We start from the raw sequence: 24,395 nt of genomic DNA on the forward strand, positions 1-24,395 counted from the left end.
ATCCACTTCTTGTCAGTGGTGGATTTTCAGATCAAAGTGAAAAAGTCTCAGATTAAAGTGTTGTGTTGAGATGAGAGATCAGAGTATTCCAGAATAGTTTGGGTTGCAATGGGCCTTAAAGACCATCTCATTCCAACTCCCTGCCACGGGCAGGGACAGCTTCCAGTGGATGGGGTGGTTTGTGTTGAGCTGGGCTCCTGGTTTTCCGAGCGTTCCGCGTTTCTGTGCCGCAGTACGACGCGATCAGGATCAACCAGCTGTACGAGCAGTCCAAGTGGGCCATCCTGCTGGAGGAGATCGAGTGCACGGAGGAGGAGATGATGATGTTTGCAGCACTGCAGGTGAGACTCGGCCCCAGACACCCCTGGGTTGGGTTAGACTTGGTTTTGTTCTCAGACTTCTCTGCTCATTAATCTGATAAACGAAATTGTGGAATCCCAAAGTGGTTTGGGTTGGAAGGGACCAAAAAGCCCATCCAGTCCCAACTCCTTCTGCTATCCCAGGGTGCTCCAGTCTTGGACACTGCCAGGGATGGGGCAGCCACAGCTTCTCTGGGCACCCTGTGCCAGGGTCTCACCACCCTCACAGCCAAGAATTCCTTCCCAACACCCCATCTAAACCATCCCTTCTTCAATTTAAAATCATATTTTAAGCCTCACCTTGTCTCTGGTGGGAGTTTGGCCGTCTCATGCTGGTAGGAGTTGGAAGAAGTCATTTCCCATCTCCAGATCCTCACTTGAGTTTATGAGATAATTTAAATACTTGCCACTGATTATCCCTCATGAAAAAGAACTTGACCTGATCTTACCAAATATGTTTATATCTATCTTAACTTCTAGTTTTGTCCTTCTTAACCCATCCCATACAAACACGGGGTTACTGAACTGTGCCTTTCTGGCTCTCTGCCCCCAAACCAGCTGGGGATAATCTGTGGCTTTCCCAGAACTATTTATTTATCTGGTTTGTGAAATGCTCTGTGTGATTTGGCATAAATGCTCCACCTGCTATTGACTCCATGAGAGGATGGCAGGCATTTCTTCCGTGTGGTCTGGCACACCTTGGAGCTGTAGGATGCAGAAATATCCCCCTCAGGAGCAGGGCTGCCTGCTCCAAGGGCCCCTCCCAGGAAAAAAGAGAGGAAAGCAGAAATATAATGACTCAGTTTATATCCAAGTGCTCCAGAGTGGGTTGGGCACGGTTCTTCCTGTGAGATTTTATGGATGTTTTGGTTTTCTGGGGTGAAAACAGATGCAGAGACATAGAATCCTACAATGATTTGGGTGGGAATGGGCTTTAAAGGTCATCTTGTTCCACCCCCTGCCATGGGCAGGGACATTTCCACTATCCCAGGCTGCTCCAAGCTCTGTCCACCTTGGCCTTGGACACTTCCAGGGATGGGGGATCTTAAAAATATCCATAAACACCTGGTGGGAGACAGGAAAGGGGGTGGACAGGGGTGCCCAGTGGCAGGAGCAGAGGCCATGGACACAGCCTGGAACATGGGAGGGTCCCTCTGCACATCAGGCAGCACCTTCATTCCAGGAGGGTGACTGAGCACTGACCCAGTTTGCCCAGAGAGGCTGTGGATTGTCCATCCCTGGAGTTACTCCAAAACCAGGTGGATTTGGTCCTGGACAACAGCTCCAGGTGGCCCTGCTGGAGCAGGGAGTGGCACCAGGTGACCTCCAGAGGTCCCTTCCTATCTGAGCCTGGTGGAAAGAGCAGCTCTGCCCTGTGGGGTCCAGAGATCTCCTTCAGGGATCAGTGCCTGGAGGCTCCTTGGATTGGAAACACCCAGGATGGTCCCAGCAAACCCCCCAGTATTTGCTGGCCTCTGCTCCTGGTGTCCCACTCTGCTTCCCAAGCATGGTGGCTGTGTCACCATGATCCCGTGGGATCCTGGGGTCCCGGGAGCACCCAGGTGTGACCCTGGCCTTGCCTTGCAGTACCACATCAACAAGCTGTCCATCATGTCCTCGGAAAACCACCTGAACCACAGTGACAAGGACGTGGACGAGGTGGACGCCGCGCTCTCGGACCTGGAAATCACCTTGGAAGGTGGCAAGACATCAACAATCCTGGTGAGGGCTGCAGGGAGGGAGTTTTTCCAGGCATCCAACCTCATTTATTTCCTATTTTTCTTCTAATTCTAATTGCCCACCCCCCAGTAATTTTTTCTTTAAAATACAGGGATTTTAGATACCAAGGGATAGTTCTGGAAAGAGGGAAGCCCAGGCAGCATCTGGAAAAGTCTTGGAGGAGCCAGGATCTTACTGATCCCCCCTGCACCAAGCCACCCTCCTGATGAAATAATGGAAAACTAAATGGAAATTAAGTTGGGTTTTTTATCCCCACTACTGACTTTCCCAAATAACTGAGTTTTCCACGCTGAGGTTCCTCCTGCACTGTTTCTAATTCACATTTTACAGCACCTAAAGCAGCTGCTGGATTTTCAGAACTAATTTAGGCTTATGAAACCCTATTTTTATTAGACTGGATTTTAGCCTAGGTCTGTATTTCAGAGGATTTGGGGTTTTTCTTCTTGATATGTCATTTTAACACTGGTTTTCCACCTTTAAAAATATAAAGCCTGAAAATTAAAGTGCATTAAAAGGACTCAGTCCTGTCAGCTTTGGCCCAGCACAGCTTTTCCAGGCATTTTGCACATTTAAACCGTCTCTTTCCAACCCTAAAATCTGAAATTTTCCACTTTTACACTTCATATAATTTTTTAAGTGTTTATGACAGGTCTTTTTGAATCAACATCCATCCTTAGATGCTTTATTGGCATTAACAACAGCAGAGCTCTGCAGTATGAACCAGAAATAACAACAAATTTTTATCACCAAGACATATTTTCTAACTCCTTTCGCAAAACCAGATTTGAACCACATCACTGAGGAACAGATTCTGCCAGACAGGAGTGAAGAGGACAATGATTCATCCAAAAAAATCCCATCCCTTTCCATAGGGCTTTGGAGCAGGAGCCATTTCCAGATGCATTCGAGTAATTGAATACGGATAATGGGCAATTACTGGATTGTTTGTTTAGATTCTGCATTTTTTTTCCCCTGTGGTATCTGTAAACAGTTTCTCATTGCAGACTGAAAGTAAACTGTCCTGCTACTGGAAGCTGTTGGAGCAATCCTCCCTTTCCCTGCCCCTCGGAATTTTTTTTTACTTCTGGGAATTGCAATTGCCATCCTGATGCAAAAAAGGGAATTTAAACTCAATATTTTCAAAATTTTGGGGGAGAAAAAAAAAATCTTTCTAGGCTTAGAAATCCCAGTTAGTTCTCTGCAGAGCTGCTTCTTCCCTTTTGTTTGGAGCATCAGGAATGAGTGAAGGGAGGAGAAAATTCCCTGTTCCATGGTGACCCCCAGGCAGCAGGAATTCCTCAAAGGAAAATCAAACCTTGTCCTCTGCTTCCAAAACAGCAGAGCTGGGCCTTGCATTTTCCCACTGCTGGGAAGTGACTGAGGCTTTCTCAGGAGCAGTTTCACAGCCCCTAAGCCCTGATGGTGCTCCTGGTTCCCTCCCCTGCACCACATCCTTTCCCTGCTGATCCCACTGCTCCCAGTGATTGGGATAATCTTTGATTTCCAGGGTGACATCACTTCCATCCCAGAGCTGGCTGACTACATTAAAGTCTTCAAGTAAGTGCTGATGGGAAGAGCTGCTGTGGAACTGGTAATGCCTGTGAATAATTAATGGTCCTGCCTCTCAATTTCCTTTTTTTTAATTTTATCTCCCGGCCTTAAAATATTCAAAATATTCAATACTTAAGTTGATTGGTTCTTAAATACAAAATTCAGGATGTTTTCCCACTCTGGTGCACCCCGTAGCCAGCAGTGTGTGCTTGGATGTTTCTTTAACACATTTAATGCCCAGGAGAGAACAAACCATCCTAAAATGAGGAGTGAAACCTAAAAACCTCCCTCAGAGACTCCTCCTGGTCTGCAGGAGGAATTCTGTCCAGCCAGGATTCCAGTCTCTCCATGCCAAAAGGAGCAGGTTAAGCTGACTCTGCCCCTCTCCCAGCTTGCTCAGGATTTAGGGGTTATTTTTTAGCTTGCTTTGACTTGGTTGGTGGTTCATGGAAACCGGGAGCGGCGGCGGCTGCACTTGGAGGAACATTTTTGGCAGCCACCACCATCTTTTGCAATTTATTGCCTGCTGCAGTGAAAGTTCTGGAAGCTGGAAATGCTGATGGGATTTCACAGCAGAGCTGCAGGATAGTGCTGGGGTGGGGGGAGAAGCTGCAGACAGTGAAGTAGCTCTGGAACAAACCTTTATTTCATGAATTATTTGGTTCTGGAGACAGAACCTGGCACTCTCTGCTCTGAAAACCCCTTCTCCCTCTCCAGAGGTGAATTAATGAGGTCTCTGCCTCTGTCTGGGCTTGTGGTCTGGCTTAATTGGGATGAAGTTGCAAGGCTGTGCCCAGCCCCTCAGTGGGGGATTTTTCCCTCCCTTGAACAAACAAACAAACAAACAAAAAACTTGTTCTTCCCCTTGATCTGCTGATTTGCCAATCAAATTAGGCAGCACTCTGGGAGCTAATTGCCTGCAAATTGGCAGCACCAGGGGATGGAGCAGCCAGAAGCTGCTGGTTCCTCACTCAGTGCAAGCCCTAAGCCCTGGGGCTGGGGTTTGAGGCTGTCACATTGAACACAGAATTCTGTTTGCTCCTAAAAATGGGGCTCAGGTGGTATTTTAGTGCCAGAAATCCAGTGTGAATGGTGCAATGTTTGGAGCTGTCCCAGCTTTGGATGTGCCTCTTGTCACCCTTCAGCTGGGGAGGAGATCTGGGGGAGCAGTGTGTGTCCCTTGTATTCCATACATTTAACTCCATATATTTATTTTTAAAGGTGCCCCAGCACGTGCCTGCTGTGGCTGTAGAGATTTGGAATGGTTCTCTCTCCCCTGCCAGCCAGGTTACTGCCCTTGCCAGCTGAAATCTTAGAATTCCAGAGTGTTTGGGGTTGGGATGGACTTTAAAAACCATCCTGTTCCAAGCCCCTGCCATGGGCAGGGACACTTTGCACTATCCCAGGCTGCTCCAAGCCCCATCCAGCCTGGCCTTGGACACTTCCAGGAATCCAGGGGCAGCCACAGCTTCTCTGGGCACCCTGTGCCAGGGCCTTCCCACCCTCACAGAGAAGGATTTCTTCTTAATATCCCACCTAAAATACTCTCAGCAGCTGTTTCTGAGATGAAAACATGAGAAGCTGCAGATCCAGCCTTAGAATAAAGTTTTGAAATCAGGGAAGGTTAAAATATTCTGACACTTGGGGCTCCTAAAGGCTCTGGGCTTGTGCTGAGATGAGTTCAGGGTGCTTCACATTGCAGGGCCACCAGTTCTCCTGCAGAATTGAGCAAAACCCAAGGTTTCTGCAGAAAAGAAGGGAACCTTCTGTGCTGTGGAGTGTTTAAAAAGAAAACAAGGAGTGCACTCAGGCGTGTGCGTGACTGACACGTCCTTGGAAGTGCTGCTTCCCACCAGAGCCTGAGCAGAGCAGTTCCAGTTTCATGTGGTGCCTGGAGAGGCAGATTTTGCAGTGCTTCATGGACTCCTCTGTTTTTGTAGCACAGTCCTCCAGCTCCCCCCACCTTGCCCCAAATTATCTCCCTAGGATTGAAGAGTCCAAATTTGGAATTGGAGCTCAGCTCCTTGATCCAGCAGTGAATGAATGGCTGAGCCCCCAGGCAGGAGTGGGAATAACCCAGGCTGCTGACAGCAGCTTGCCAGGGCTGAAATTCTGAGGAAACACTGAGGTTTCCAGGGGAGCAGCTTGTTTTAGGAGCTCAGCCCAAGTGAGATGTCCCTCCACGTGTCCTGCAGGCCCAAGAAGCTGACGTTGAAAGGCTACAAGCCCTACTGGTGCACCTTCAAAGATACCTCCATCTCCTGCTACAAAAGTAAAGAGGAATCCAACGGGACTCCTGCTCACCAGATGAACCTGAGAGGTAAGAGAAGCACAAGGCTGGGCTAAGAGAAGCTGCTTTTTATTCCAGGAATAAGCTGCTCCTCCTGCATCTTGTTTTCTCACTTCTTTATCGTCTCGGAATTCCATCCTGGGGTTGGGTAAAGGTGTGGACAGGAATGAGGTGGCTGGGTTTGATATCATGGCACAGACTTGGAGTTCTGACTGTGATTATGTGTGATCCCCTGGGGAAGCACCACCAGCCTCCCAAAACCTTGGGAAGAGAGCTTGGAGAACCATGGAATGGCTCTCCAAACCTTGGTTCTTCCAAACCTTGTTCCAACCTTCCACTTGCCCTTCTCCTTTTTGTCAGCTCTCCAAAGGAATGCACTGACTCCCACAGCACAAACTGGAAAGGACAGACCATTTTCTTCCTATGCTGCCTTTATTTCTCCTCCTCTCCCTGCTGCTGGTTGGAAGCAGCCTCACTCCAGAGCTGAAATTCCTGCAGTGGCTGCCTGTCCTTATGTCAAGTGAAACATTCCTGCTTCAGCAGCCACGGAGCTGCAGTGAGCTTGTGTGTTCTCCCCGTGGATGCAGGAGCAGGGGGGATGCCAGGCGACCTCAGGCTGCTGTGGGATCAAGGCCTGGCCCCCAGGACCTCTCTGGGAGCTTTTGACAAATCTGCTGTGACGGCACTTTCAGAAATCTGGGAGGCGGCTTTGGCGCGGCTCCCGCGCTGCCGTGGCTGGGTCGGTTCATCACCCCTGTGTTTACACAACCCCTTGGAATGCTCTCCAGGCACCAGGAGCAGGATGCTCACAGCCAAATCATGGAATCCCTGAATGGTTTGGGTTGGAGGGGACTTTAAAGCCCATCCAGTTCCACCTCACTCCCATGGGCAGGGATACCTTACACTAAACCTGGGTGGTCCAAGCCCCACCCAGCCTGGCCTGAAACACTTCATGGCATCCCATCATTCATCAGTAACATAGAGGGGATTCAGGGTGAAAGTCTACACCCATCCAGTCACCTTTTCCTATCCTTTCATTTTGGATAGGATTTTGGGGTGTTTTCCAGCCATTGGATTATTTTCTGATTCCAGGCAAGATCCAGGAGTTCTGTGGGTTCACTTTTGCTTCATTGCTTTCAGATCATGTTTTGCTTTTGCCCCAATTTTCCTGGCACTTGGAAAGAGGGACATCTGATAGGTTTTTCTCTGTGCTGTGTGGAGTCTTCATCCCATCAGAGGTGTGGAACAAACCTTTGGCAGCACTGAGATGCCACCAGCAACTCTTGGGTCAGGGAGCTTTGCTCTTTCTTTTCCTATTTTCACTTTTCTTTGCCACTTTTTAAATCATCGTTCCTCACACCCCTGCTAAACACCATCTCCCTCATTGCAGGATGTGAAGTTACCCCTGATGTGAACATCTCTGGTCAGAAGTTCAACATCAAACTCCTGATTCCAGTGGCAGAGGGGATGAACGAGATTTGGCTGCGCTGTGACAACGTAAGTTCATGTCTTGGACTGGCCACCTCTTCAGCCTTTTCCCACCATCCTGCTCAGGGGCTGTTCTTTAAAAAACAAAACAAAAATGCTCTCACCTGTCTGATCTCAGCATTCCAAATGTGCTGCAAGTCACCTGTGAGTTCATGTGGGATTCACATTCTCTGAACCTGAGAGAAGCAGAGAAAAGAATGATCAAAACAATTCTGATCTCATCTGTTGCTCCTGTGTGCCAGAGTAGCATGCAACATGGAGATGGTTTACCCAGAGTGGTGCTTTGTTTCCTTGGCCTATCAGGACCAAGGGCATGTGCAGTCTGTTGGTCAGCAGACACTCATGAGATTCTGGGCAGTGGAGTTGAGTTGGGTGCTTTGTGCAGATTCAGTTTGGATGTAATGTAATATTGTGCAGTATAATATAGAATAATATAGTATAATCAAGTAATTAATTAGCCTTCTGATAAGATGGAGTCAGATGCTTCATTTCTCTCCCCTCATTGGGGATTGCCTGCTTTTCCTAGAAGTTCAGAGCAGAAAATAACCTTGGCTTTGTCATGTGTTTTTTGGCCACACGTTGGTTGGGTTTCTGCCTGTCTTTGTGCGTGCTGGAGTCTCCTGAGGCTGGGAGGGGAATGAGGTCTCCATGGGGTGTTTCCTGAGGGGTCTGGTGGTCCCCCCATGGCTGTGACAGACACATGTCCCTGTTTTGGGGGGCAGGAGACGCAGTACGCCAGCTGGATGGCCGCCTGCCGCCTGGCCTCCAAGGGCAAGACCATGGCCGACAGCTCCTACGGCATGGAAGTGCAGAACATCCTGTCCTTCCTGAAAATGCAGCATTTGAACCCAGACCCACAGCTGATCCCAGAGCAGATCAACACTGACATCAACCCCGAGTGCCTGGTGTCTCCTCGCTACCTGAAGAAGTACAAGAACAAGCAGGTAGGTGCTGCTGGTGGCCTTGGCTGGGCTGGGCACGCGTCCCGGCGGTGACTGGTGTTTAACACGGCGTGGTTTGGATGTTTTGGATGTCCTCACTCACTGGGATGCACGTGGTTACTAAAAGGAGGTGGGACTGAAGGGTGTGGTTTGGATCCAGCACCTGGGGATGGCACCCAGCACCGGGATTGTGCCGCATGCTGTGTGAAGTGCACGGACACGGCGGGGAACCTTCAATTGGAAATACATTTGAAATTGGTTGCTGTTTATTTTAAACACGTTCTGGGAATGGTTTGGCCCCTGCTGATAATGGTTTGGCTCCAGCTGCCCCATCTCTGCCCGGTGCTGGGGTTAAAACCCCTTCCCCTGCACAGAATCCATGGAGAAGTCCCCGGGATCAGCGGAGTTGCAGTTGCTTGCAGTGCTTTATCCACACTTGGCTGTAACACGGTTTGCATATTTCTCTCTTTGCTTTTCCACTGCTTCCAAATGCCAGTCCTTGGAACATTGCTTTGGTTTTGAGTTGCTGTGACTCGTGCTTGAACTCCATCCACACTCCATCCCATCCCTGCCTGACAGGGCTGAACTGTTCCGCACTGGGAATAAATGCAGGATTCTCTCAAAGAGAATTATATGTCAGAACAGCAGCAAAAATAAGGAAAGCATTGCTCCGTGGCCTTTTGGTGACTTAAATCCTTCAGGCTGCTGGCTGGGGCTGGATATGATTTCTCCAAGCCCAGAAGAAGGCTGCAAGTCAGAGAAGCCGGAAAAATATAACTTTTTATTGGCACAGCACGATGATTTCCTGGCAGTGGAGTTATATTTTATATAGCCCTTATTATTCTCCTGAATAAGCCTTTATATCCCCTTGGATGGAGGAGAGGCTGCATAAATACACTATTTTAACATATATAGATATAGAGATATATATTTATATATATGAAATACTTTCTAGGTTTCCGGGAAAACAGAGGCACCTGGAAAAATATTAGCTTGGAAAACTTGCTTACTGTGCAGGTATCCTGGTTATAAAAATAAAATCCATGGAATTCTGGGGATGGGCACGATGGGGATGATCCCAGTCAGGATGTGGCCATGGTGTGGACACCAGGGCCCTCACAGGCATGAACTAAGCAGTGGATTTAGGATTTTCTTTGGTGGCCAGAAGCAAAGCTTGGAGCAGCAGAGGATGTTTGCTGAGAGGAATGAGGGATGGAGGCTGCAGGAATGTCAGGAATTTGACCACAAGGGTCCTTCTGAGGCACAGGGAAGGAGGGGGAGGAGGAGGAGGCTGTGCAGCCCACAGGAGGTGCTGGAATGGGAATTGGCTGTGGATTTATGGAGGCTCTGCGTCCTCACCAGCCCTAAACGCACTGGGGTGATGTTTGTCTCCGTGTGCAGCAGCGTAGGGTTGGCAGGTTGGCATTGGCATTTGGAATCCTAAATGAAAATAAACAAAAACTGACTCAAAATAGGGATTTTCAAAGCTCCCAGGTGCCCTGCCAGAGTTTGGTGTCAGAGCTAGCAAGGGCAGACACATCTCTGAGGAGCACAGCTGGTGTTCCCTTCATCTGCTTGTTATCCCAAGCAGCATCCCAATCATTTCTCCACAAATCCCAAACAGAAAGGTCTGCTGAACTCTGAGTGAGCTCCTGAGCTTCCTCTCAAGCTTCCCCAGCCAGAAAGTGGCCTTGAGTTTGTGCAGAGATCTGGAGAGGAAAGTGAGGCCATGAACCCACCCATGAACTGGCAGCTTCACCCTCCCCTTCACCCCCCAGCAGGAATCACAGAATGTCCTGAGTGGGAAGGGACCCACAAGGATCAGAGTCCAGACCCCCAACAGTCCCACCCTGGGCATCCCTGGCAGCGCTGTCCAACCCCCCCTGAGCTCTGGCAGCCTTGGGGCAGTGCCCATTCCCTGGGGAGCCTGGGCAGTGCCCAGCACCCTCTGGGGGAGGAACCTTTCCCTGAAATCCATCCCAAACCATCTCAGGACCAAAACCATCTCTCCACAACTCCAGGGCCCAGCTGGGATCACTCCAGTGTTCCAGCAGGGCCAGCATGAGCAGTGACTCTCTGCTGGCTTGTCCCTGCTCACATTCCCTTTGGCTGCTTTTCCACCTAAGGAATTGTGCATGTGGTTTGTTTTGGATTTTTTTTTTTTGCTTGAACTTTCGTTTGCAGTTAATTTACACTTTTTCTTTGCTTTGTTGCCATATTTCTGATTGCTTTTTTTTCTTTCTGCCTCCTTTTCTTTTTTTTATTTTTTCATTTCGCCTTGCCATCTTCAGCCAGGCTATGTAAGAGACTTGGTAAGTGACAGCAACAATAAAATTAAGATAAACTTAAAATAAATTTAATCTAGAACCCCCTTGGTTTAGAGAGCAGCGGTGAAAGCACTAACAAAACCTGCACCCTCCCCGTGACACTTGGGCCCTGGTAGGTTTTTAACAGTCCCCAGTGATTTATGGGGTAAAACTGGAAACCCTACACCACAAAATTGCCTCGTTGTTCGCTCACATCCTTAAAGTTCCCAGGAGCATGAGTGGCTCTTTGCCTCCAGACAGCTCTGATCTAGATTTGCTTTCCTGTATCTGGAGGTGGGAAGCTCCACGTGGGCTCTGAGCAGTTGGAGCTGAAACAAAACCTCAGGGCAGGAATTATCGATTATCCGCGCTCAGATCCGCGGCGGCTCCCCGGCCACTCCTGTGCGCGTGGCAGCGGAGGTGGCACCGAGGTCCCCTGTCCCCTGACCCCGCTGTGTCTCGCCGCCCGCAGATCACGGCGCGCATCCTGGAGGCTCACCAGAACGTGGCCCAGATGAGCCTCATCGAGGCCAAGATGCGCTTTATCCAAGCCTGGCAGTCGCTGCCGGAGTTCGGCATCACGCACTTCAACGCGAGGTGGGTGGGGCTGTGGGGCTGGGCTGGGCTGGAGGAGTGTCCTTCATGGCTACAGGGAGTGGGTTAAATTCCCTGGAATCATCGTGGAATGGGTTGGGCAGGGCTGGGCTGGATTGGGTTTGGTTTGGTTTGGTTGGATTGGGTTGTGTTGGGTTGTGTTGGGTTTGATTGCGTTGGGTTGGGTTGGCTTTAGTTGGGTAGGGTTGGGTTGCATTGGATTGGATTGAGTTGGGTTGCACTGGGTTAGGTTGGGTTGGATTGCCTTGGGTTGGGTTGGGTTGGGCTGGGCTGGGTTGTGTTGGATTGGATTTGGTGGGTTGGGTTGGGTTACATTGGATCAGATTGGGTTGGGTTGGATTGGGTTAAGTTGGGCTGCATTGGGTTAGGTTGGATTGGATTGCCTTGGGCTGCGTTGGGTTGGATTTGGTTTGGTTGGGTTGGGTTTGGTTGGGTTGGGTTTGGTTGGGTTGCCTTAGGCTGCCTTGGATTGGGTTGGGTTGTGTTGGGTTGCCTTGGGTTGGGTTGGAAAAGACCTCAAAGTTCATCTCATTCCAACCCCCTGCCATGGGCAAGGACATCCCTGTGCACATGATTGGCTGGGGAAGTCGTGCTGCAGCTGAAATTAAAAACATGAGCTGCTGTGATTTATAACAATGATTTTACAAGCAAACTCTGCTGCTGGGTTTGTGTGTCTGACTTGCTTTTCTCAATCCCTCTGCCAGGTTCCAGGGTGGGAAGAAGGATGAGCTGATCGGCATCGCCTACAACCGGCTGATCCGCATGGACGCCAGCACGGGCGACGCCGTCAAGACCTGGCGCTTCAGCAACATGAAACAGTGGAATGTCAACTGGGAGATCAAAATGGTGAGATGTGCCTGACACCCTGTCCTCTACCCTGCTCCTGTCAGTGAGACAGGAACCACTCCTGGAGTCCTGGAATCCCAGATGGGTTGGGTTGGAAGGGACCTTAAAGCTCGTCTTGTTCCAACCCCTTACCATTATCCCAGGTTGCTCCAAGCCCCATCCAGCCTGGCCTTGGACACTTCCAGGCATCCAGGGGCAGCCACAGCTTCTCTGGACATGCTCACCACCCTCCCAGCCAGCAATTCCCAGTTCCCAATCTCCCATCCATCCCTGCGTTCTGGCAGTGGAAGCCATTCCCTGTGTCCTGTCACTTGTCCAAAGTCCCTCTCCAGCTCTCCTGGAGTCCCTTTAGGCACTGGTGGAATTGTGTGTGACCCTTAAGAAAAAACCCCAAATCTTTCTCTCCTGTAGCCAGGAATTGTTTTCTCCATTCTCTGAACCCCACACAATTAAATGAAGCGAAACCTCAGCACTGATGCTTGGGCTCCATCCTAACCCATAACACAAATATACAGGGTCTTATCCATACTAAAATTCCTTTCATTTGCTGTACAACTTAGACTTCCATGTAAATAGAAAACAAAACAGAGTGGTTACTTCCCCAGGCTCTGAGATGGGCTTTCCCCCTGCTGTTACATTTGGATGCAGAAATTTTTGGGCTCCTTTTTGGCAGAGCACACAATTAAAACTGCCAGGGATACGTGAGGGCTGTTCTCCTGCAGTTTGCAGCTCATTAAGAGTTGCTGGAAAAATTATTCAGCGTCCCCCTCTGCCTCAGAGTCATTGTTTTGACTCAGTTGCAAGCCCAGATATCCCAATTATCCAGTTTGGATACTCTGCTGGGAATCCCCATCCCTCCTGCAGAGCTGTCAGTGATGGGGGGACAAAAAGAGAAAGAGCATCAATAAATGAATGGTTTGTTCAGTCACTCCAAAATGAGCTCCCCCAGCCCCCATAAGGTATTTCAGTGGCCAAAATTCAACTTAGAAAACCAAGGAAGAGTGGAAAGAAAGCCCAGACTTCAACAGGTCTGTGCCCAGTCCCTGTTTCTCTGGAAGCAGGGAAAGTGTGGCCACGTGTTCACCATGGAGAGGTGGAAACACACTGGGGGATTCTTTCTGAGTCATGGGGGAACACAAGGGGTAATGGTAATTTAAATAAATAAATGAATGGATAAATAAATAGAAAACAATTAAAAAGGCAACACAAGGTATTTCAGTATCTAAATATTTGAATAAGAGTCGTAGGGTATTTAAAGGGGGAAGGAACTCATAAGGATCCTCAGGGCCAAATTACTATTCACAGGATCCCAGAATGGTTTGGGTTGGGAGGGACCTTAAAAATCAACTCATTCCACCCCTGCCATGGGCAGGGACATCTTCTACTATCCCAGGCTGCTCCAAGCCTCATCCAGCCTGGCCTTGGACACTTCCAGGGATCCAGGGGCAGCCACAGCTTCTCTGGGCAACCTGGGCCAGCCACACACAGATAAGAATTCCTTCCCTGCCCTCTGGCAGCGAGAGCCATTCCCTGGGTCCTGTCACTTGTCCAATGTCCCTCTCCAGCTCTCCTGGAGCCCCTTCAGGCCCTGCCAGGGGCTCTGAGCTCTGCCTGGAGCCTTCTCCTCTCCAGGTGAGCACCCCCAGCTCTCCCACTCTGCGCTCACTCCTACATTGGCACCAAAAAATGTTGCTCAGGCATTAGAAAACCCCGTGAACACCCCAAAAATGAGGGAGAAGGGAAGCAGCAGCCCCTGCGGAAGGCAGGGTGGGGCTGAGCTGTGTGTGCCCGGCAGGTGACGGTGGAGTTCGCAGATGAGGTGCGGGTGTCGTTCATCTGCACCGAGGTGGATTGCAAGGTGGTGCACGAGTTCATCGGGGGCTACATCTTCCTGTCCACGCGGGCCAAGGACCAGAACGAGAGCCTGGACGAGGAGATGTTCTACAAACTGACCAGTGGCTGGGTGTGAGCCCCGCCAGCCTCGCCCCGCAGGAACCCCCATGGCCATATTCATGTTTAACTTTCCAAAGCTGTCCTTTGAGATAATGCTGCTTAATAAAGTAAGCTTGAAATGTATCTTTTTTTTTTTTTTTAAACAATTGGATTTTTTTGTTGGGTTTTTTTTTTGTTTGTTTTTTTGTTTTCTTTTTTTTTTTTTTTTTCTTTTTTTTTTTTTTTGTTTTGGTTTTTAGTTTGTTTTGTTTTGTTTTGTTTTTTTCCTGCATTACCAGACCAGTTAATCTGTGTGCACTAATGAGCACTTCTGTTAATTTGCTATAACCAGGACCGTGTCTGGGCAGGGTGACAGTGACCCACAGATCCAGACTCCGATGGGCAGATCAGGATAAAGATTTAACTGACTTTAAAAAGCCAATTTTTGAAGAGAACTCTAAGCCATCTTCTTGTAAAGCCATCCAGGGCTAACCTATATGAAGTCTATTTATCATGTTTAATGCATGAGTGTTTTATTTCCTTTTTTTTGTGTTTTTATTCTGTACATTTGACCTGTTTGAAGTCGTCCTGCTCCCAAGCAGAGCTGCCATCTCTCCTCTCACACTACACCAGGACTCTGAAGGTGCCTGACATGACTTTGAGGATAGTTTTGTGTGGCCTCGAAGATGATCTTCTGTTAGTCTGTTATAGCTTGGTTTTATTTGTTTAACTTGCCTTTTGATAATCATTTATATTGTCTTTTTTTTTAATTTTATTTGTACACCGTATTGTATTATGACACTTTTAGTATTCACCAGCATAGTCACTGTTCTGCCTCTGATATGCAAATTTTTTCATTACGATATGAAGTAAAAGGTTTATGAAGTAAAGGTTTTTGTGTAACTAATGTAAAAAACCACAAATTTTATAAAGTTGTACAGTTTTTGTAACTAGTCTCACAAGCCAGCTAGGATATTGCATAGATCAGCAGTAACTGTAGGATGTCTGGAAGGGGTACGGGGACAAACCAAGGAATAAAAAACCCACAAAAAATACAATTTCAGTCCAGTAAATTTTGATCTAAGTTACAGGGGATTCCAGAGCTGTGCCACAACACCCTCAGTAGCTGATCCCTAGGGCCAGGAATGCCAGGTTCATTAAGCCATTCCCACATTAATGCTAATGAGGAGGGATCCCGTGCCCACCTAATGCCAAGGAATATCCAGTGTTGCGTTCCCACAGTCCGTGGTATCAAGACTATGTTCAAATACGTTTTATTTTAAATAAAAGTCAAATCTTCTATTTAACATTCAGCTGCCACTCCTGTTTTTGGGGTCTACCTGTACTAGGGGAAGGCCATAAACAACTCCATAGGATGGAGTCATCCCATACCAGCCTTGGGCTCCCTCCTGCTGCCTTATCCCAAGTTTGCTGAAACAAATGACACCAAAAAGCAACAAAAAAGTTACAAAATTCTGGAATGGTTTGGGTTGGAAGAGACCTTAAAGCTCAGCTTGTTCTACCTCCTGCCAAGGGCAGGGACACCTTCCACTGTCCCAGGCTGCTCCAAGCCCTGTCCAACCTGGCCTGGAACATTTCCAGGGATCCAGGGGCAGCCACAGCTGCTCTGGGCACCCTGTGCCAGGGCCTCACCTCCTTCACAGGAAGAATTCCTTCCCAATATCCCATCCATCCCTGTCCTCTGGCAGTGGGAAGCTGTTCCCTGGGTTCTGTCACTTGTCCCCAGTCCCTTCCCAGCTCTCCTGGAGCCCCTTTAGTCCCCTGTAGATCCTGCTCCCTGGCCAGGCAGTGGGAAGCAGCCCAGGGATTGAGGGAATCACAGGATCTAAACTGAACCCACCACTAAACCGTGTCCCCAACTGCCACATCCACAGAACTTTTACATCACTCCAGTGACTCCCTGCTACCCTGGGCATCTGTGCCAGTGCCTGACCATCATTCCATCAAGGAATTTCCCCTAATATTTCCTCAAATATCCAACCTAAGCCTCCCCTGGCACTAACTCATCTCCCCACTTCCTCACTGATCCTTTCACACCACGTGCCCTGGGACTGGCTGCACCCTTGCTCCATAAAATCCAGGATAAGGAAGGGGTGGCCTGGAGGGCTGGGCAATTCCTCCCACTCCAGCAGCAGCACCCAGGACGTGCCAGGGATGCTCCCAGTCCTGCCCCACACCCCCAGGCTCCTTTGGGATGCAGCAAGTCCAGGCAGCTCTGAGACACGCGAGCGGAGGGCGGCGAGCGCGCTCCTGGCAGGCAGCAGCTGGAACAGCTCCAAAGCTGGGTGTGTGATGGGGATGGCTCCCTGAAAACATTCACCTCCTATTGCCTCTCTGAAAACATTCACCTCCTATTGCCTCTCTGAAAACATTCACCTCCTACTGCCCAGCCTGAGGTCAGGCAGGGAGAGGAGGTGAAAAGGTGCATCCAGTGCCCTCGGTCCCCAGGCAGGGCTGCAGGGCTCGGCCTGGCCGGAGCTGGGGGAGGTGATGAGGCAGGAAACGCTGAGCAGAAAAGCAGAGGAGGTCGGGGAAGAGCCATGGGAAGGCAGAGGCTGCTGTCAAGCACAGCCCTTCCCCACACGGCCCCCGAGGGTGGGAGCTGGGAGAAGCTGGGTGGGAAGCGCTACTGGAGCTGCAGGAAACAGGGAAGGGTCACAGGGGGTTTGAGGTGATCCACAGGAGTTTTCCAAGAGTTTTCTGCTGGATTTTCCTAGATGAAAACTTCTTTTCTCCTTGGATGAAAAGATGCAAGAGGTAATGAGTAGAGTGGGGTAAAAAATGATGCGGTTTTCCTAAAATCTGGAGAAATACCAGATAAAATATGGCACAGATGGGAGTGGTCACACGCTGAGGATGGACAGGAGCGAGGAGGAAGCGTGAGGAGCACACTGGAAAAGGGATTAAGGAGGGCAATGGGGAGAGCTGGAGCCCACAGGAAGGGAAGGATGATCCACCTCAGGGACAGGCAGCAGAGAGGACAAGGAGGTTTGTGGTTGTTTGCTCCATGATCCTGAGCCAAAGGAAAACCAGGATGTGGTGGGCACAGAGAGTTTCCAGTGATGTGGAAATCACAGCTGGGTTTGGGGTGTCTGGGCATCAAACCCAGCAGCATGAGGAGGGTCTTGGCAAGACAAGGCACAGCCAGTCCCAGTTCCTGCAGCTCCAGCACTGGAAGAAGACACAGAGATTTATTTTGCTGAGACAAGGAAATCTGGCAGTGGTTGTTTCTTTTGAGTAATCAAAGCAGTAATCCAAATTCAAACCCAAACCAAAACCCAGGAGAAGCCAGCCCGTGGGTGTCCCCAGCCCCCGGAGTGACTCAGCCTCGGGGAGGAAAAGCTGTGACTGCCTGGCATCCACAAACCCGTGGCTGTGCTTGGGAAAGAGGAATTATTTCCAGCTTCCAGTGACAAGCACATGATGGGGAGGGAGATTCAAAGCCAACAGGGCTGCTCCAACCTTGGTTTAACAAAAAAAAGTGGCAGAGATGCCTGAGAATGGGACAGCTCCAGCCCTCCAACAGCAGCAGGGCCAGGGGGATGATGTTCCTCCCTTGCTGACCCCGCTCCAGGACCTTGAGGAGGGGAAAAGGAAAAAATAAATCACTTTTTGGCAAGGTACTGATGCAAACCGGCTGCCAGGCTGAAAATGCACCTCTCTGAATGCATGCAGCAGGGGACTGGGATGCCTGTTCGAGCCAGGCATGGCCTGGGGGGTCGGCTGAGATTCCTACAGCCTTTTAAGCCCCAAGTAATTTAATACCGTGCAGATGGGCGAGTCCCGGGACGGGTTTGGAGCAGGATCGGCACAGTTTTGGATGTGGGAGAGGTTTGCAGATGCTCAGATATTTTTAAAAAACAGCAATAAAAGATAAAAAATATCTAAATATATATATAAAGATATAAAATATCTATGTCTAAAATATATAAAATATCTCCCCAGCAGGGCTGTCCCCTGCAGCAGGCAGGGGGTGAGAGGTGGGTATGGAGACATCCTGCTGACAGGAATTGATGGAAAAGGGACAGTTGGGGGAGCTGCTGGTTTGGGGGGGATGGTGGAGAGGGCAATCACTGCCCATCCCTGGAAATTTTCAAGGTTAAGTGGATGGGGCTTGGAGCAACCTGGGATAGTGGAAGGTGTCTCTGGTTGGAAGGAGATGATGTTTGAGGTCCTTTCCAACCCAAAACATTCTGTGATTCTTCTCTAACACCAACTGATCCCCAAGCACTCCAGAAGGAGCTGGGTTATTCCCTCCACCCAGGACACGTGGATTTCCAAAAGCCCTCCCGTTCCTCCCGCCCGGGATGGCCGCCCCAGGGGCTTTCCTGGGGTGGGCAGGGACTGAAAAAAGCTCCTTAAATGAATCCGTAGTAAACCCCAGGCGGATGAGTCACTGCAGTGCCTCGGGAAGCACACTGGGGCTCCTGGGTGGCCCGCAGCACTGCCCTGGCTGTGAGCAAAGATCTCCCAAATTCCCGGTGCTCCCAGCAAGGGGGAATGCGGGAGCTTCACCCGACCTTGCCCTGCCTTGTCCGACCTCTCCAACATCCCAGGGCTGGGAGCAGCAGCACCTTTCACCCTGACCTGCCCCACACAGGGACCCTCTGAGGGTACTCAGGACCAGCAGGGTTGTTCCTGGAATTGATTAGGGATGCAGGAAAGGCAGACCTGGTGTCGCCAGAGCCAGGATCCAGCGCAGAGCTGGAACCACACACGGATGTGGATGTGCCTGGTTCTGTCTGGCCTCATTTCCCAGGTGTATTATCCCTCATCCCCGATGCAGGAAGGGAAGGGGAGGATCCAAAGCCTCCCCGAGTTGACAGCACCAGGAGTGCTTTAATGGGTCTAATTAAATCCGGGCAGAGAAGTGACCGAGCTCGGGCGGCTCCAAACCTTTCTGGAGACCAGTGGGGGTTTTATTTGTTTGCTTTCAGTCTCACAAGGGCCCCGGGTGCTTTGATTTGCAGCCCTGAGGCACTAAACAGATAAAAGATCCATAAATATCTGCTGGATGTTATAGATCTGAAACAAATAAAGTGCCTCCCCCCTGCTCACAGCTCTTCCCGTAAGCACCAGTGTGATCCTGGCCTGCTCCCGTTTCCATTGGCATCCCAGCCTTCCCTTTGAAATCCCCTGCATCCCTCCAGCTGTTCCACATATTTCAGGCTTCAGTCTCCCCCCAGAAACTGCTCCTTTGGTTTCCCTTGAGCTCTCCCGTCTGGTTTTCGTACTTGCAGGATGCAAACGGGGACTTTTCCCAGGCCGAAGGTCTGCGATCCCTCGGGATGCAAACCTGGATCTTTCCCTGCTGATGGGCTGTGGGGGAGAGGATGGGAAACTCCAGTTTAAGAAGTTCTTGAAATCCCAACATGCCAAATTCATCCCAGAAAAGCTGCCAGGGAGCTCACATCAGTGTGATCAGCATTTGGTCTGATCTGAGGAAGAGGCTGTGGAGCTGCATTTCAGATTTTCTTTTTTTAGCTTGACACAGCAAAATATTTCCCAAATTCCCAAGTGACTCAGAAAGGCCAATCCCATATTTCACAGTGGCTCAAATAGGCAGGAACCTGTCAGATACTGAAATCATTCAGAAATTTTTCCCTTTGATCCCTAGCTAGGACAAAGAGTTGGTAACAGAGCTCCCCTGTGCTGTCAGCTCCTGGTGAAGCTGCAGATTCCCAGCTGGTGGGAAGCCTCTGCTTGGAAAACTCCCACTCCCCCTCCCCTGAGAATGCAGCACTTTGAGCAAATAAAGCATTTGCTCTGGGTTTTATTTTTGGCTTTCGGTCAACAGCTGGTCCGTCCCTAATGAGTGAGCTGGGCTTTGATTTCCTGCCTGGAGAAGGGGGTGAGAAATGGGAGAGGATCTGGGTTAGAAATTTGACTCACACCAGTGATCCCAGCTGGGATTTACTCCCATTAGTCCTTTGCCTGGGGACATGTCCCAAAGAGAGGCACTGGAACAGCTCAGGAACAAGCTTAGGGGCCACAGGGGAGCTACAGGGGTGCCCAGAGAAAGTGAAGCTCCTGATCCCAGGCTGTGCAAGGACAGGCTCTGCACTGCCCTCCAAAATGGGCTCAGGCAATGGGATGACAGTGGCTCTGTTGTTCCCCTTGTGCAATTTCTTCATCGACATCACAGAATCCCAGAATGGTTTGAGTTCAGAGTGGCCTAAATCCCATCTTATTCCATGGGCAGGGACACCTCCCACTATCCCAGGTTGCTCAGAGCCCCATCTGACCTGGCACCAAAAGCTTCCAGGGATCCAGGGGCAGCCACATTTTCTTGGGCACCCTGTGCCAGGGCCTCACCACCCTCACAGCCAGGAATTTCTTCCCAATATCCCATCTAACCTTGCCCTCTTTCCCGCATCTTCTTTTGTTTCAGAGCATTTGAGCCCACTGAGCTCAGGTTTGTGCTCTCCCCCAGCAGTGGGATGGTCCCAGTGGAATGAGCCCAACAAATTCCTGCTCACCCAGAGGCAGGGATGGCCAGACCTCACCTGGGAAAAAACAGGTTCCTGCTATCCCTAATGGCTCTCAGCAGATTTAGGCAGGAGGGCAAAGAGCTGCTGGGACCCTGAGGAAAGAGTTTTGTGAGTTTTACTTTTCCCCTGACGAGGCAGCAAGGGCAAGGAAAGCTCTTGGGAATGGCAAACCTGGGGAGAAGCCTGCCCATCCTTCCAGGGGGACAGGGCTACCCCGAGGCCACCTCCAGCCCCTATCCATGCTGTGTCCCACCCTGGGTGGCCCTCTGGAGGGACCACATCTGATTCACATCATCTCCCAGCTGAAAATCCTGTGCCAGCCCCTTCCAAGGATGCAGTTTCACAGCCAGGGGCTCCCTGGAACTCAGGAGGAGCCACAGGGTCTGGCTGATGGCTGTGGGCAGCTGCTTTATCTCCTGAATGTTCTTCCCCTTCCCATAAACTGGAGGAGAGGGTGGGAATGTGTCTGAGACAGGGAAATGATGGCAAGGAGGGAGAAGGATGTAAATCTTGCAAAGCACTGAAGTGACAGATCCTGGAAGAGAACTGAAGCAAGAGCAGGGACTGCTGCTGGTGAGGGAATGTGGAGCAGATGAAGAGCCAGGGTGGATGTGCCCCTGGCACAGCATGGATCAAAGGGAAGAGCCCGGCCCCAGCTGCTTCCCCAGCACCCACATTGTCCCAAATGTCCACAGGGCCTGGAAATGAGAGCACCTGGAACCTTCAAGTCTCAAATTGTCCTTCAAGCCCTCTGTGACCAAGTCAATCCAAACGATGCCATTAATTAGGCAGAGCTCAAAAACAACCCTGCAGGATTTTCTGCCTCCTCTTCCTCCCCTACAACTGTGTCACAAGGTAAGACAGAGGAGGAAAAGCTCATAAAGCAGAATTAAGGGAAGATCCTCCATGAAGCATACCTGATTAATCATTTTCCTTTCATTCTGAGGAATCCCCATCCTCCCCTAGTGCACACACCCCCAAAGCAGAGCTCACCTTCCCCATCCCAAGCATGCAACACGTGTCAGCTCTCTGAGGAACGCTGGGCTTCATTAAATTCAGGTCACTAAATTCCAGGGAAGCACCCAGGCACTGGCAGGGATCCCTCATTGTCTGCACGGCTGCAGGAGCAGCTCCAGGCACGGAAGAAGCTGAAATCTGATGTGTAAGAACTCCACCTAGAGGGAAAAGGGACTGGGAGAGCAGGGCTGAGCACATTCCCCATCCTGGCACGGAGGAGGGATCGCTGCCTGGCCACAGGGATGGCCACTGGGACAACAGGGGCATGGTCACAGAATTGTGGCTTCACAGAAGGGTTTGGGTTGGAAGGGACTCCCAAGCCCATCCAGTGCCACCCCATGCCATGGCAGGGACACCTTCCACTGTCCCAGGTTGCTCCAACCTGGCCTGGAACACTTCCAGCAGCCACAGCTGCTCTGGGCACCCTGTGCCAGGGCATCCCCACCCTCACAGGGAAAAGTTTCTTCCTAATCTCTAATCTAACCCCCCCGAGTTCAGTTTAAATGCTCTGTCCCTTGGGTGTCTGAGACCATCAGTTCCCAGTGATCCCATGGCTGGCTCAGATCCCAAAGCCACCTGTCCCTTTCCACCCCCAGGAACAGCTGCCCCTCACTGGTCTCACCCAGACTGTTCAAGTCCTTCACTTGGGACACTAAAATATATCCCTTAAATATATCCCCCAATACCCATGGAAGAGGAGGGCAAGGGATCAGGGCTGTATTTCCTTTGGAGAAACTTCAATCCTGAATTTAATGGAGCTTTGGGGGATACAGCACTCCTTAAGTGTCCCACTGATGGGACAGCAGGTGACAGCGTGGGGCAAATGCCATCTTGGTGCCACCTTGGTGGAAGGAGAAAAGGCAAAAGCTGCTACTTACTCACCAGTCCAGGAGAACAGCCTATGGAACCCACAGTGTGCTCATGTTGTACAGGAAGATCTGTCATCCCAAGTGTCTGCTTGTGGCTGATGAGAAAATGTCCTTGGACCCCAAATCTCTGGAGTCACCTGCAATGTGCACACCCCTGGACCTGCAGCACTTTGGGATCAGAAGCACCATTTGAGCTCCATCCCCCATTTCTCACCCTGAGGCCAGATTCATGCTGGATCTGAGCCCAGCTCCAATTTTTTGGGATGAGCTGATATTGTTTTACTTCCCATAAAACAGCCACATCCAAAGGAGGGTGAGAACCATAATTAAGTTGGAGCTTTTTTTGTTGTATTTTTAAAGCCTTGACTTGGACTCTGAGCCAGGATATCGGAGCATTAATTAGGGGAGAATATCCCTTTAGGTAGGGATATTCTCCTTTAAAAAAAAGTGGGTCTGGAACATGGGCAGGAAAGATGGGAAAACCTGAAGACACCAAACACTCCCAACCTCCATGGATGGCAGGCTGGGGCTGCAACACCCCTGTGGCTCCAAAGACTTTCTGGGCAGTTAAATTACATTTGCCTGCTTGGTTAAAGATGGGATAATTATTTCCAGCGAGGCAGACACGGTCCAGATGCACTTCTCCTTCCATAACTGCACTAACACTATCCCAAAGCCCAAGGAAATGCCATTTCCCAGGCCCAGGAGGCCATCTGGATGGCAGCAGAGCTTTGCCAGGTTTCCTCTTGACTTTATTAAGCTGGAGCAGATATTTAGGATCTCATTATCTGTCTGCAGGAAACACTTAGGGAGACACAGCAGCATCTTTCTCTCCAGGAGATAAACAGGCACTGCATCCTCTGCAAAATCCAGGTGCCTGGAGCTGGTTTGTGCAGCTCTTCTGATATTTCCACCCCTCAGGATTCATTTGTGGCTGCATGCAGCCCTGTCTGTGAGAGGTTAAAAGAGCCAAAGAGGCTGATCCCTGGGTATTCCAAGCCCTGAGCATGTTTCCAAAACAGAATATAAACACTTTTATTGTGGCAAGGATTCCTCTGCTCTTCCTGCCTTGTGTCATGCAGCCGAAGGAAAAGGAGAGCACTTTTTCTCCTCTCATAAAGCAGGGTGTGTGCAGGCTCTGACATTGACATCAAACAAGTGCATGGCTCCCTTCCCATCCTTCTGGCTGTCCTGTGGTCATGGATTTGCAATTTCCCTGCTGACAAATGCAGAGCAGCCAAAGGAGATCACTTGGCTGGGGTTTTGAGGTTTTTTTCCCCCACTGCAACAGAAAATGCCACAGTGGAACTGGTGGAGAGGAGATGTGGAAATGAGGGAACAGTGGAAAGGTGTTATTTCAACTTTCCCCTCTGTCTTCAGCAGCCAAATCCTGGCCTCAGAGATACCAGGGAGCTGTGGATCCTTGCTGGCCTTGGAAAGAATTACAGAATATCCTGAGCTGGAAGGGACCCCCAAGGACCAGCTCCCTGAAAGGTGCCTGTGCTCAGCTGGGGCTGGGCTCTGTCTCCAGCAGCACTGACAGAACCAGAGCACACAGCCTCGAGCTGCACCAAGGGAAATACAGGTTGGATATCAGGAAAAAGTTTTTACAGAAAGAGTGATGAAGTTCTGGAATGGCTGCCCAGGGAGGTGGTGCAGTCCCCATCCCTGGGTGTGTTTAACAAAGCCTGGATGTGGCACTGGGGGCCAGGGGTGAGTTGAGGGGTTGGGGCTGGGTTGGACTGGATGATCTTGAAGGTCTCTCCCAACTCAGTGATTCTGGGAATTCTGTGGATCAGAGTCCAGCTCCTGGCCCTCCCCAGACCCCCCAACAATCCCACCCTGGGCATCCCTGGCAGTGCTATCCAAACTCCCCTGGAGCTCTGACAGCCTCAGGGCCGTGCCCATTCCCTGGGGAACCTGGGCAGT

General features: G+C 50.2%; 1 protein-coding gene across 5 annotated transcripts in view; it reads left to right on the top strand.

Annotated features, from left to right (window-relative positions):
• The window catches only part of FERMT2 (FERM domain containing kindlin 2), a 52,667-nt gene extending 38,455 nt beyond the window's left edge, over window positions 1-14,212 (top strand). For 3 of the 5 annotated variants that reach the window (XM_018907055.3, XM_009101612.4, XM_018907057.3), the window contains 10 exons: window positions 234-341; window positions 1,947-2,081; window positions 3,607-3,656; window positions 5,846-5,970; window positions 7,331-7,437; window positions 8,151-8,372; window positions 10,661-10,681; window positions 11,148-11,272; window positions 11,995-12,136; window positions 13,932-14,212. In XM_018907055.3, the coding sequence (XP_018762600.1) occupies window positions 234-341; window positions 1,947-2,081; window positions 3,607-3,656; window positions 5,846-5,970; window positions 7,331-7,437; window positions 8,151-8,372; window positions 10,661-10,681; window positions 11,148-11,272; window positions 11,995-12,136; window positions 13,932-14,105 (1,209 nt within the window). In that variant the 3' untranslated portion in view covers window positions 14,106-14,212. The remainder of the gene's footprint in view (window positions 1-233; window positions 342-1,946; window positions 2,082-3,606; window positions 3,657-5,845; window positions 5,971-7,330; window positions 7,438-8,150; window positions 8,373-10,660; window positions 10,682-11,147; window positions 11,273-11,994; window positions 12,137-13,931) is intronic. The other 2 variants (XM_018907056.3, XM_009101613.4) reach the window with 1 other exon arrangement.
• The last annotated feature ends 10,183 nt before the right edge of the window (window positions 14,213-24,395 follow it).

This window comes from Serinus canaria, chromosome 5 (assembly GCF_022539315.1).
Source record: "Serinus canaria isolate serCan28SL12 chromosome 5, serCan2020, whole genome shotgun sequence".
Taxonomy (NCBI): Eukaryota; Metazoa; Chordata; class Aves; order Passeriformes; family Fringillidae; genus Serinus; species Serinus canaria.